The sequence below is a fragment of the Rhinoraja longicauda genome, chromosome 23 (assembly GCF_053455715.1).
Source record: "Rhinoraja longicauda isolate Sanriku21f chromosome 23, sRhiLon1.1, whole genome shotgun sequence".
In the NCBI taxonomy this organism is placed as follows: domain Eukaryota; kingdom Metazoa; phylum Chordata; class Chondrichthyes; order Rajiformes; family Arhynchobatidae; genus Rhinoraja; species Rhinoraja longicauda.
Window position 1 is genome coordinate 27,358,238 of NC_135975.1, and position 13,951 is coordinate 27,372,188.

The 13,951-nt window shown below is 45.8% G+C and overlaps 1 protein-coding gene across 1 annotated transcript in view; it reads left to right on the forward strand.

Annotated features, from left to right (window-relative positions):
- The first annotated feature begins 10,268 nt into the window (after nucleotides 1–10,268).
- cd9a (CD9 molecule a) overlaps nucleotides 10,269–13,951 on the forward strand; it is a 30,976-nt gene continuing 27,293 nt past the window's right edge. The window contains exon 1 of the mRNA XM_078419904.1: nucleotides 10,269–11,259. Coding sequence (XP_078276030.1) covers nucleotides 11,197–11,259 — 63 coding nt within the window. The 5' untranslated portion in view covers nucleotides 10,269–11,196. The remainder of the gene's footprint in view (nucleotides 11,260–13,951) is intronic.

The following is a 13,951-nucleotide window of genomic DNA, read 5'->3' on the forward strand; positions in this document are numbered from 1 at the left end:
TATACATTATTCCCTTTATCCTGTATCTGTACACTGTGGCCGACTCCATTGCAGATGCTGGTTTACACCGAAGATAGACACAAAGTGTTGGAGCAACTCAGCTGGACAGGCAGCATCCCTGGCGAAAAGGAATGGTTGACGTTTTGGGTCGAGACCCTTCTTCAGACTGAAGAATGGTCTCGACCCAAAACACCACCCGATCCTTCTCTCCAGAGATGCTGCCTGAGTTACTCCAGCATTTTGTGTCTTCAAGGAACCAAAGTGGTCTTGAAAATATGTCAGCCCCCATCTTACTGATCACAGAAAGAGATGACATTGAGAGCGTAGTGAGTCAATAATCAGCAGATGTTCCTGCAGGGAGATTTATAAACAATTCCAAATCTTAGAGATTAATCTAATTAGAGGGCTTTTTACCTTCCATACTCCCCAGAGATTTTATTGTGAAACACTTTTTCTGGTATTTTGAGGTTCCTGGTATCATGGTTTGTTTTGATCACAGATATCTACAAAGGGATCACAGATATTTAAATATAAAATAAAAATGTTTCTTCAAAACTAGGTTTTGGTCCTTTCATTTTTAATGACAACCATTGCTATATAATGCCAACTAAACCTTTACAAATAGATATCTATAACATGCTTAACAAGGGGTCACAGTTTAAGGATAAGGGGAAAAGTGTTTCTTTTAGGACCGAGATGAGAACGTTTTTTTTCACACAGAGAGTAGTGAATCTGTGGAATTCTCTGCCACAGAAGGTAGTTGAGGCCAGTTCATTGGCTATATTTAAGAGGGAGTTAGATGTGGCCCTTGTGGCTAAAGGGATCAGGGGGTATGGAGAGAAGGCAGGTACGGGATACTGAGTTGGATGATCAGCCATGATCATATTGAATGGCGATGCAGGCTCGAAGGGCCGAATGGCCTACTCCTGCACCTATTTTCTATTTTTCTATGTTTTCTATTTTCTATGTTAACAGACTGCGTGTTTGGTAAAACAGGCTCAATGCAACAAATATATCTGTCAAGAGTCCATTCGAACTTTAAACCTGGATGAAGACTATCTAAATCCAAGGTGTACTGATTTCACTACCTAGTCCAATAAATTTTTACCTTAATCAGTTTCAGCCAGACAGCGGATGCTGGAACCTTGAGCAAAACACAAGGTGTTAGAGGAAATCAGCAGGTCAGGCAGCGTCTGTGGAGGGAACATTTCGTGTCGAGACTCTTCTTCGGTCTGATTGCAGTAGGGGGAGAAAGCTGGAAGAGAGGTGGGGGCAGGACAAAGATCAGAAAGTGATAGGTGGATACAGGTAAGAGTTGGCAGATGGGGTTGGGGGAAGAATTAACTCAACCCAATTCTGCACCTGAAAAAGGAGCTGGACCCAAAACAGCATCTGTCCGTTCCTTCCATAAGTCCATTATGTAGATATATATATATATATATATATATATATATATATATATATATAGTAGGAGCAGAACTAGGCCATTCAGCCCATCGAGTACTCTGCCAATCAATCCTGTCTGATCTATTTTGCCCTCTCAACCTCACTCTGCTGCCTTCTCCCCGTAACCTTTGACGCCTTTACTAAGCAAGAACCTAACAACCTCCATTAAAAATATCCAATTACTTGACCTCCACAGCCATCTGTGGCAATGAATTCCACAGATTCACCAACCTCCGGCAAAAGAAATTCCTCCTTATCTCCTTTCGAAAGGTGGGTCCTGTGTTTCTGAGGCTGTGAGGTCTCCACAGATGCTGCCTGGCCCGCTGAGTCCCTCCAGTAATGTGCGTTTTGCTCAGGCAGAGAATTGCTTCACTTTCACAAGCAACAATGCAGAGCATTCTTTTGTTGATTTTGCGCAAGCCGTGACTGGAATTTTGTGATTTATTTACTGTTATCCAGTTTTCCAACCCTTCCAACACTTCCCTACTCTGACTCTGGCTTTGCACAGCTGCTGCCTGCTTCTTCATTTAAAGACTTACATCAATGTAACCCCAGCGTTTTCCATATTAAACTGATCAGTGACCTCTAAACTCAATGAATGTGGCTGATCTTTCTTGTGAAACATAAACGAATTTGCCACGTGGGAGTGAAGTCAATTATGCCGGAGGGTTAGATTTAAGTCATTAGCAAAGTTCATTTTTTTACTAATCACAACATTGTCAGAGGGGAGAGGGTCATATAGCAGCCCATTTAACACAAGAATACTCCGCTTACTAATTTCCCATTCTAAAGTGCAACTATTGCCACACTTACTTGTTCACTGCTGACGTGTTCACTGACTGCTAAAACCTGGCTTCACAATGGAACTTTCCCTCGAAACATTGGGACATGTTAAAATGACATAGAGTGGACAGTGAGTATATGGAACGAGACAGATACTACAACAATATTTAAATCCTAGCAACCCACATCAGACCACCAGAGACACCAACTTTAACATCTATTTATCCATGGCAATGTAAATTTAGTACTTGACTGGAAAATTAATTAAATTACTGTCAGTCATAAATATAACATGCATCCAGAATGCTATTAACATATTCTGGTTTTGATTCAAGGCAGGACATGTAGTCACTTTGACTCAGAAAATAAATGTCATTTAAGAGGGTGAATATTAACAAGAATATTCATCTGTTGTCCTCAACATTAGACTCTTGGTACATCCCATACCTTATTGGTGTCAAACACCCCAGCAGTTATGAACATGTAGCAGGTCAGGCAGGTACTATTGCACCAGTTAAAAGACACTCGGACAGATACATGGATAGGAAAGGTTTAGAGGGATATGGGAGTCCAAGTTCATAGCTCACTGAAGGTGGCAGCACAAGTAGATAGGATGGTAAAGAAGGCATGTGGTATGTTTGCCTTCATTACCAGGGCCATTGAACAAAAGAGTCAGGAAGTCGTGATGCAGCTCTATAGGATTGTGGTTAGGTCGTGTTTAGAGTAATGCGTGCAGTTCTGGTCGTCCCATTACAGAAACGATGTGAAGGTTTTGGAGAAAGTGCAGAGGTTGACCAGAATGATGCTAGGATTAGAGGGTTTCAGCAATAGGTTGAGTTAGAATAGACTGGGATTGTTTTCTCTCTGGAACATCGAAGGTTGAGGGAAGACTTGATAGAAGTATATCATATCATATCATATATATACAGCCGGAAACAGGCCTTTTCGGCCCACCAAGTCCGTGCCGCCCAGCGATCTCCGTACACTAACACTATCCTACACCCACTAGGGACAATTTTTACATTTACCCAGCCAATTAACCTACATACCTGTACGTCTTTGGAGTGTGGGAGGAAACCGAAGATCTCGGAGAAAACCCACGCAGGTCACGGGGAGAACGTACAAACTCCTTACAGTGCAGCACCCGTAGTCAGGATCGAACCTGAGTCTCCGGCGCTGCATTCGCTGTATATATATTCATGAGAGGTATGGATAGGGTGGACAGTCAGAACCTTTTTCCCCAGGGTGGAAATGTCCAACACTAGAAGGCATAGCTATAAGGTGAAAGGGGAAAAGTTTAAGGAAAATGTGCGGGGCAAGTTTTTTTTTTAACGGAGAGTAAAGGTGCGGGCCAGGAATGCATTGCAGGCAGATATGATAATGGTGTTTAAGATGCTTTTAGATAGGGACATAGATATGCAGGGAATAGAGGGATATGGATCATGTGCAGGCGGATGAGATCAGTTAACTAGGTATCAGTCTGAAGAAGGGACTGGACCTGAAACGACACCCATTCCTTCTCTCCTAGATGCTGCCTGACCTGCTGAGTTACTCCAGCATTTTGTGATACCTTCGATTTGTACCAGCATCTGCAGTTATTTTCCTACACACCTTTCTCTCAATGTCAGCAAGACCAAGGAGACAGTGATTGACTTCAGGAAGCGAAGCGATCTACATATCCCTGTGTGCATTGAGGGCACAGAAGTAGAGATGGGCGAAAGCTTCGAGTTCCCAGGAGTAAGTATCACCAACAACTTGTCGTGGACCGGCCACATCGAAGCTATGGCCCAGAAAGCACACCAACGCCTCTACTTCCTTAGAAGGCTTAGGAAGTTCAGCATGTCCCCCAGCAACTCTCACCAACTTCCACAGACGCGCCACTGAAAGCATCTCAGCGTGATGTATCACAGCAGCACAACAGCTCCATCCAAGACAGCAAGAGATTGCAGAGAATTGTGGACGCAGCCCAGACCATCGCGCAAACCAACCTCCCTCCCATCGACTCCATCTACACCACACTGCCTCGGCAAGGCCACCAACATTATCAAGGATGAATTTCACCTCAGTCACTCCCTCTTCTCCCCTCCCCCAACAGGCACGAGTTAGAGAAGTATGAAAACACACACTTCCAGATTCAGAGACAGTTTCTTCCCAGCTGTTATCAGGCAACTGAACCACTCCATCGACAACTAGAGAGCAGTCCTGAGCTACTCTCTACCTCATTGGAGACCCTCGGACTACCTTTACTTGCACTAAGCGTCACTCCCTCTATCATGTATCTGTACACTGTGGATGGCTCGATTGTACTAATGTATTGTCTTTCTGCTGACTGGATAGCATGCAGCAAAAAGATTATCATTGTACCGCGGTGCACGTGACAATAAACTAAACTTCAAATGTCAAATCCTCTGCCTCTTTATGTTTCCTACCTACATCACCTGCAAGCTCTGGAGAGGAGGCCCGAGTGGATCTGGGACTAGATGAACTATGGGATAGATGAGCAGTCCCCGGAGGTGGGAGACACTGCAAAATCCCGGTCTTTGAAAACATATCCACGCATTCCCAGCAAAGTGCTGTTAGATTCAGCGTGCTGCAGCAGCAGTTTATCATTGCAATTGAATCGTTCACAGGGGAGGAGATTGAAGAGTCTACAGATTCATCGGTTTTTTTTTCCCAATAAATTCTCAAGAGACCCGTGAAAGGAACACCTCCCCCATTTTAATTGCCGGGAGGCAGCAGACACCATCTGTGCTGAAATACTATCTTTCAGCAGCCCGCTATGTCCTAATGCTGCTTGCTAATTGCTCCCGCAAGAGAAAGTGTAATGTTATTAGGCGGGGGTGTTCTCCTGATCTAGTTGTTGCAGCCAGTAGGTCATTGAGCCACTAGCTTTGTTTACCGTTCAATCTCTTGTACTTCCAGCTGGAATTTCCCATTCGCGGCCCTGATGACAGAACAGGGCCCCAGGAAACTCTGCGCATGTATGTTTCTGCTCATGTTGCGACAGGTCGGCCTGAATAAAGGAAGGGTGCAGATTTATAACCCAGATAGAACACAAATAACCTTGCCATAGCACCAGGCCGTCCTGGACTACCACACTAGTCCATGCCACTTTACAATTGCCATGTGCCTTACACACACTTGTCCTTAGATCTACCACCCACGAATAACATTTACTATAAGACATATGTAACAATGCAAAAAGCTTTTCATGGTATTAACTCTGCTCACGTTTTGTTGAATAAAGATTTAATGAATGCAGACGATGGACTGTGGCAAATCATTAACTAATTTCAATGAAGTGGTGCACTGCAATTCTGTGGAAGGATAGATTCCAATTAACCCTTGAATGATCTTTTACTGAGTAGTGAGACCATAAGAAACAGGAACAAAATTAGGCCATTCAGCCCATTGAATCTACTCCGCCATTTAATCAAGGCTGACCTATTTTTCCCTCGCTACCACCTTCTCCTGCCTTCCCCCTGTAACCTTTGATGCCTTTACTAATCAAGATCAAATGCAAGATAAAGCACCATTAAAGTCTACAATGTAAATGGCTGCTTCCATTGTTGGGTAGAAGGGCAAGGGTTAATTTGTATATGGATGTTAGAAATTCCATCAAAGCCTCACGTGAAAATAAGAGGGATCTTTTCCACTTGACACAGGGTGATGGAACTGATAAAGGCAACAGGAATTGCCATGGAACTGTGGGACTCTAGTCACTCTATGAAATTAGAATGCCCATTTGTATAATAAAGAAAGCATGCCTTCATGACTACCATCCAGTGTCTCTGGCATCCTGTACAATGAAGTGCTTTGAGGGGCTGGTCATGACGCACATTAACTCCAGCCTCCCAGGCAGCCTTGATCCACTGCAGTTTGTCCACTGATACAACAGGTCCACTGCCGACACCATCTCTCTCGGCCCTGCACTCATGGCTCAAGCATTTGGTTAACAAAGGCATCTATATCAGACTTCTATGTATTGTCTCTAGCTCTGCTTTCTACACCAATAATCCCAACTAAACTCATCTCCAAACTCCCTGGCCTAGGAGCCATCAACCCTCTCCCACTGAATCCTCGGCTTTCTGACCCACAGACCACAATCAGTGAGGATAGATGACAACACCTCTTCCACAATAATTCTCAACACAAAAAGATGTATTCTCAGCATCTTACTATATTCCTGATACAACTGTACAGCTAAATTCTGCTCTAACTCCATTTACATGTTTGCAGTTGACACCACTGTGGTGGGGCAAATCGCAGACAGTGATGAGACCCAGTACAGGAAGGACACAGAGAGTCTAATAACATGGTGTCAGGACAATAACCACTCCCTCGATGTCAACAAGATGAAGGAGATAATTACTGAGTATAAGAAGTGTGGTGGAGTACATGCCCCAGTTAGCATCAATGGTGTTGGAGTGGAGTGGACAGCTGCAAGTTCCTTGGCATAAATATCACCAACAACATGTCCGGGTCCAACCACATTGAAGCTGTGGCCATGAATACACACCAACACCTGTACTTTCTCATAAGACCAAGGAGGTTGTGCATGGCTACAACAACTCTTATCAACTTCTACAAATGCACCATAGAAACCATCCTATCGGGATGAGTCACAGCTTTGTTTTGGCAACAGCTCTGCCTTAGACCGCAACAAATTGCAGAGTTGTGGATGCAGCCCAGTCCATCACGCAGAGCCGCCCCTCCCCTGCCATTGACACCATTTACTCCCCGTTCATTCCTTCCTCTCTCCTCTCCCGTCAGGCAGAAGATACAGAAGCTTGAAATCATGCAGCACCATATTCAGGAACAGCTTCGTCCCTGCTGTAATAAGACCTCTGTAAACTAGGATGCAGTTGCGATCTCCCAACCAACCTCATTGCGCACATTGGACTATTTTTTTTTTACTTGCACTTCCTCCAAAACCGTAACACAATAATATAATAATGTTGTAACACTATATTCTGCACTCTGGTATTTTTCTCGAAACACTACCTGTTGTATTTGTATAATTGAAGGTAGACACGAAATGCTGGAGTAACTCAGGCTGTATTTGTATAATTGCTTGATTGTACTCCTGCACGGTGCAATTTGAGTTGGCTGGATAGCAAACAAAGTTTTTCACTGTATCTCATAACACGTAACAACAATAAACCAATACCAAAATGGCATTTCAAGGCAAAGTAAAGTGTCTGCCTGGAAAGCCATACCAGAAAAAAAGTGCATTCAGCAGAAAAATGCATTTCACTCTTGGAGTCTGATGAGAGACCTAGAATGGTTCTGTGAATAAAGAAATCATCAAGTAAGCAGCAGGGGCTCACTTCGTTGGCAGTAAGAATGGCATCTTCCACTGTCAGACCCCTCATGCACAGCCAGGGTTCCAATTGCACTGCAGAACATTGTCAGGGAGTTGATGGGGTGGTCACCTTTCTCCTTGTGGGCTGCGTGTTTGACAAGAAGGTATAAAAAACAGATCTAATGAACCTGGTCAGAGTTCACCCAAGGACCGGGTATATACACTGGAATTTAGAAGGATGAGAGGAGATCTTATCAAAACGTATAAGATTATTAAGGGGTTGGACACATTCGAGGCAGGAAACATGTTCCCAATGTTGGGGGAGTCCAGAACAAGGGGCCATAGTTTAAGAATAAGGGGTAGGCCATTTAGAACTGAGATGAGGAAAACCTTTTTCAGTCAGAGAGTTGTGAATCTGTGGAATTCTCTGCCTCAGAAGGCAGTGGAGGCCAATTCTCTGAATGCATTCAAGAGAGAGCTAGATAGAGCTCTTAAGGATAGCGGAGTCAGGGGGTATGGGGAGAAGGCAGGAACGGGGTACTGATTGAGAATGATCAGCCATGATCACATTGAATGGCGGTGCTGGCTCGAAGGGCCGAATGGCCTCCTCCTGCACCTATTGACTATTGTCTATTGACCGCAACCTTGATTCTAACACCACTGGGCACTTTCTCAGCTGATTCACTGATGGAGTGCTTATGCATGAAGCATTAGTAATGTTGGCATCTTGTGTGTGTGTAGCGAATGTATTCAACTGAATGTATGTAGAGTCATGATCTTACAGCAAGGAAACAAGGTCCTTCAACTCAACTCATTCATGCTGACCAAGATGCCCCATCTACACTAGTCCCATTTAGCCCATATTATTCTTCTAAACCTTTCCTGTCCATATGCCTGTCCAGATATCATTTTTTTAAATATCCAAGTTCTTTTAATTTTATGAATGGGGTATTTATTCTTGGAACATATGTTAAATATGTCAAAGAAAGCCCATCAACACTTCTATTTCTTTAGATTAGGATTTGGTATGTTAACAAATGCTCTCTTGAACATCTATAGGTGGACAGTAGAGAGTGTACTAACTGGTTGCATCACAGCCTGGTTCAGCAACTCGAGGGTCCAGTAACGAAGTGGATTGCAAAAAGTAGTGAACACTACCCAGTTCATCACGGGTACCGACCTCCCCACCATCGAAGGGATCTACAAGAGTGGCTGCCTTGAAAGGCAGCCAGCATCATCAGAGACCCTCGCCACTCTGGACACACTCTTCTTTCACTCCTGCCATCGGGAAGGATAGGAGCCTGAAAACTATAACATTCAGGTTCAGGAGCAGCTTTTTCTCTACAACAATCAGGCTATCAAACACTCCAATCTCCAAAATAAGCTCCAAACTATATAGACGGGGACATTATTTATGACCTTGCACTATATATATATATAAGTGTATATGTGTGTGTGTGTGCGCGATATATATATATAGGTATAGGTATTTATATATAGGTATAGGTATATATATATATATATATATAGGTATTTATATATATATATAGAACAATTTTTATTTATTATGGTCTAACAGAGTACTTTGTTAACAAATTTGTTGTGCTGCTGCAAGTATAAATTTAATTGTCCCATTTTGGTACATTTTTCAATATTTGAAATTGGAAATTATATTTAGTTTGCCTGAAAAGGTTTGTGTAAAAAAAAAAAAGAGTTGTGGGCATATATTACTTTATGGGCAAATCTTTATACGTCCTGCAATGGAGACAGAGGTGAATTGGACTGCAGGGTGTATTAACCATTACCGGTGTAGCGATCTTGTCACCTGCACGGTGACCCAGGTGTGCAGGGTGGGTTACAGTCAGCAGATGTGCACACTCATTGAGAGGATGGTGATGTATGTAGAATTTAGTTTAAGAATAAGGGGCTGGCCATTTAGGACTGAGATGAGAAAAAAACTTTTTCACCCAGAGAGTTGTGAATCTGTGGAATTCTCTGCCACAGAAGGCAGTGGAGGCCAAATCACTGGATGTATTCAAGAGAGAGTTGGATATAGCTCTTAGGCCTAACGGAATCAAGGGACATGTCAAGTCAAGTCAAGTCAATTTTATTTGTATAGCACATTTAAAAACAACCCACGTTGACCAAAGTGCTGTACATCAGTTCAGGAACTAAGAACGAACATACATGGGGAGAATTTACAAAATGCTGGAGTAACTCAGCAGGTCAGGCAGCATCTCGGGAGAGAAGGAATGGGTGACGTTTCGGGTCGAGACCCTTCTTCAGACTGCATCTGCAGTTATCTTCTTCAGACTGAAGAAGGGTCTCGACCCGAAACGTCACCCATTCCTTCTCTCCCGAGATGCTGCCTGACCTGCTGAGTTACTCCAGCATTTTGTGAATAAAAACCTTCGATTTGTACCAGCATCTGCAGTTATCTTCTTGTACATGGGGAGAAAGCATAAACGGGGTACTGATTTTGGATGATCAGTCATGATGGCTCTTAGGGCCAAATGGCCAACTCCTGTACCTGTTTTCTATGTTCCTATTTATATATATGTGCCGATAGTGATACGTAGCAGCTACACATTAGAGAGAGACACACACACACACAGGAGACAGCGACCCTGCCACAAGCCCGTCTCACTAAGCGTCTGAGAACAGAAATAATACCCGCATCTCCATGGAAACTAATCTGTGACTCGCCGACTGCAGCGGCGCCTCGCCCCATTACATCGAGAGAACAACAACAACAGCAGCAGAAGAAGAAGAAGAAGAAGCAGCTCCGCGGTGGAGCTGCACTTAACCCTGCCTGACTCAGCAACCTAACGCGACCCTTTGTACCAGCCCAGCCCAACCCAGCTCTGCCCCTTCACATCAACAACCCAGCCTTGGTTAGTTTACCCCACGCTGCTCAACTCCGCTCAGCTGTGACAGCCCCGCCTGGCTCGGCTCGGTCTGGTCCAGCCCTACCCCACCCTGCTCAAACCAACTCGGCTCAGTCAACAGTGACCCTACCTTATCCCAGCCCGCTACAGCCTAGCCTAGCCCCGCCACGGTCTAGCCCAGCCTAGCCTAGCCCCGCCACGGTCTAGCCCAGCCTAGCCTAGCCCCGCCACGGTCTAGCCCAGCCCAGCCCCAATCTTTACCCCTGCCCCGGTCTAGCCCAGCCTAGCCCTGGTCCAATCTTAACCAGCCCAGCCTTTACCCCCAGGTCCGGCATTACCCTATCCTGTCCCGGCCTAGCCTAGCCCCGCCCTGGTCCATCCTTCGCCAGCTCAGTCTTCCCTTCCCTTCCCCTGTCCTAGTCCTGTCCCGGGCCTATCCTGCCCTAGCCCTGTGCTGTCTCAGCCTTGTGTTGTACTGTCCCGTGCTGTCCCAGCCTTGTGTTGTACTATCCCGAGCCTGTCCTGTCTCTGTCCTGTACCCGTCCCGTGCTATCCCGGTCCTGTCCCGTCCCGTCCCGGCTTCCCCGCACCTGTGAGTAATCGGGACAAGGAAGGGCGAGGCCACATTCCACGCTTGCGCAGGGCCAGCTCTGCAGTGTGTGAGAGAGAGAGTGAGTGAGTGAGAGTGTGTGGGAGAACCAGAGCTGTGTGTCAACCGTGTGTGTGCGCGTTTGTTTGTGTGTTTGTTCCTCTGATCCGCTCCCAACCTCCACCATGGTGCAGGGCGGCATGAAGTGCGTGAAGTACCTACTCTTCGGCTTCAACTTCTTGTTCTGGGTGAGTGCTCTCTCTCTCTCTCTCTCTCTCTCTCTCTCTCTCCCTGCTCCATGTACATGTAGAGACGAGGATCGTCCTCCAGCCATGGCCGCCCTTGGCTGTTTGTCTGAAAAGTTTGATCATCACAAGGTTGGTCTCTCCAGAGGAGACGATCCTCGCCGCCAGCGGTGGTGGGAGTCACTCTAAACTCTCACGTTCAACGTTTGAGACTCGAAACTCTCCCATTTGAAGTTTTGTGGTTTGGGATTATCAAGTTTGTGTTTTGGATCTCGGGTACAACGCTTTCAGGTGGCTGGTCGGGTACAACGCATCTGCCCCACTCCCTTGCCTTGAGTTTAACGCTTGCTTTTGGTGAAGTATTTCACGCAGAGTCTGCCCCAGCCGCTCCCTTCTCAACCCCCAGGCATGGGGTTGGATATCACCAGGTGTACCGTCCACAACCTCGCCACCGCAGGTATCCCTCTCCACACAGAGAAGATTGGGCCGGACCTACTGCAGAATGTGTGTATTGGTCTGCAAGGTTTGAGCTGAGACTTGTCCAACTTGTGTAAAAGTGTCGACCAGTTAGTTCACTCAAACCCCGTCCCCGGAACGAAATGAGATGTCGACTCCCACCATCTGGAGTTCCGTGTGTCTCTTGTTTATTACTCGATGAGCCAGCTTGTAAAAAATCCTGACCTTTCCACACCCCTCCCTCAACGACTCTGGGCCCCTCCATTTCCCTTCTCCCTCCTGCCCTGCCTTTGCCCCCCCCCCCCCCCATTTTGCCTCTGTTTCACTACTTCTCTCTCGACTTGGCTCGTCCGCCAATCAACCCCTCCTCCACCTGGATCTACCTATCGCCTGCCAACTCTAGCCCTACCTCTTCCCCTCACCTGAGGTCAGGCAGTCAGAACCGCCCCCCGTCCCCCAGGGTGGAAATGTCAAAGTCGAGAGGGCATAGCTTCAACGCGAGAGGGGCAAGTTTCTTTTAACAGGAAGAGTAGTATGTGTTCCAGGGGTGTGGTGGAGACAGATATTATAGTGGCGTCTAAGAGGCTTTTAGATAGGTAGGGAATGGAAGGGTATGGATCATGTGCAGGCAGAGGTGATTAGTTTAACTTGGCTTCATGCTTGACATTGTGGGCCGAAGGGCCTGTTTCTGTGTTGTTATTTGTTCTACTCCAGTCACGAGAGGACCGCCTGGCCCGCTGAGTTCCTCCAGTAGTCTGTTTTATTTTTGCTACATGTTCCTGTAATCCAATCTCAGCCCTCCATTGAAGGAAGCCGCTCCTCATGTTGGGGGTTAGGGGGGCGGTTAAAACAATGAAATGTCCTCGCAACATATTTCTTTGGGATTGTATCACAAAATGCTGGCGAAACTCAGCAGGTCAGGCAGCATCGATGCGAGAGGGAATGGGTGACGTTTCGGGTCGAGACCCTTCTTCAGACTTTGGGATTGTATTCTGTTGCAGATTCTATTTCTGACCCTTTTATGTTATTGTCTTTAAAGTCAGAATTGTACAGCACAGTAGCAGGCCCTTCAGCCCATTGTGTGCGTGCCAACTTTTTTGCCCGCATACATTAAATCCCATTTCCCTACAATTGCACTGTATCCTTTTGAGCCTTGCCTATTTAAGTGTCTGTCTAAATGTCTTCAAAATGTAGCATTTATTTCTGACTCCTCCACCTTCCATATCTCAAGCAAACTGGAAGAAATAAACTTTCCCCTCAAGTGGCACAGTGGCGCAGCGGTAGAGTTGCTGCCTTACAGCGCCAGAGATCCAGGTTCGATCCTGACTAAGGGTGTTGTCTGTATGGAGTTTGTACATTCTCCCTGTGACCTGCGTGGAATTTCTCTGGAAAATTGCACACGATACTCCATGTGCGGTCTCACCAGGGCCCTGTACAGCTGCAGTAGGACTTTGCTCCTAAGCTCAATTCCTCTCGCAATGAAGGCCAACATGCCCTAAGTTTTCTTCACTGCCTGCTGTACCTACATGCTTACTTCCACTGACTGATGTACAAGCACACCCTGGTCTCGTAGCACCTCCCCCTTTCCTAATCTGAAACCATTCAGATAATAGTCTGCCTTCCTGTTCTTGCCACCAAAGTGGATAACCTCACATTTATCCGCATTATACTGCATCTGCCCACTCACACAACCTATCCAAGTCACCCTGCAGCCTCATAGCATCCTCCTCGCAGCTCACACTGCCACCCAGCTTTGTGTGAACTGCAAACTTGGAGGTGTAATATTTAATTCCCTCGTCTAGATAGTTAATATATATTGGGGTCCCAGCACCGAGCCTTGCGGCACCCCACTGGTCAATGCCTGCCATTCTGAAAAGGACCCATTAATTCCTACTCTTTGCTTCCTGTCTGCCAACCAGTTCTCTATACATGTCTAATTCATGTCCATCCATGGTTAATTGGCTTGATATAATTGTAACTTGTCCCTCGTGTGTAGGACAGATGTAGTGTGTGGGGATCGCTGGTCAGCACGGACTCGGTGGGCCGAAGGGCATGGTTCCTCGCTGGATCTCTAAACTAAACTAAATCTCCTTTAAAACTCCTTCCTCTCACCTTAAACATATGCTATCTTGTTTTTGATAACCTTTCTGTGGGAAAGAGATTCTGACTATCTATCAATGCCTCTCATAATCCAATATTGCTAGGAGATCACCCTTCAGCCTCTCACGAGGGAAAACAA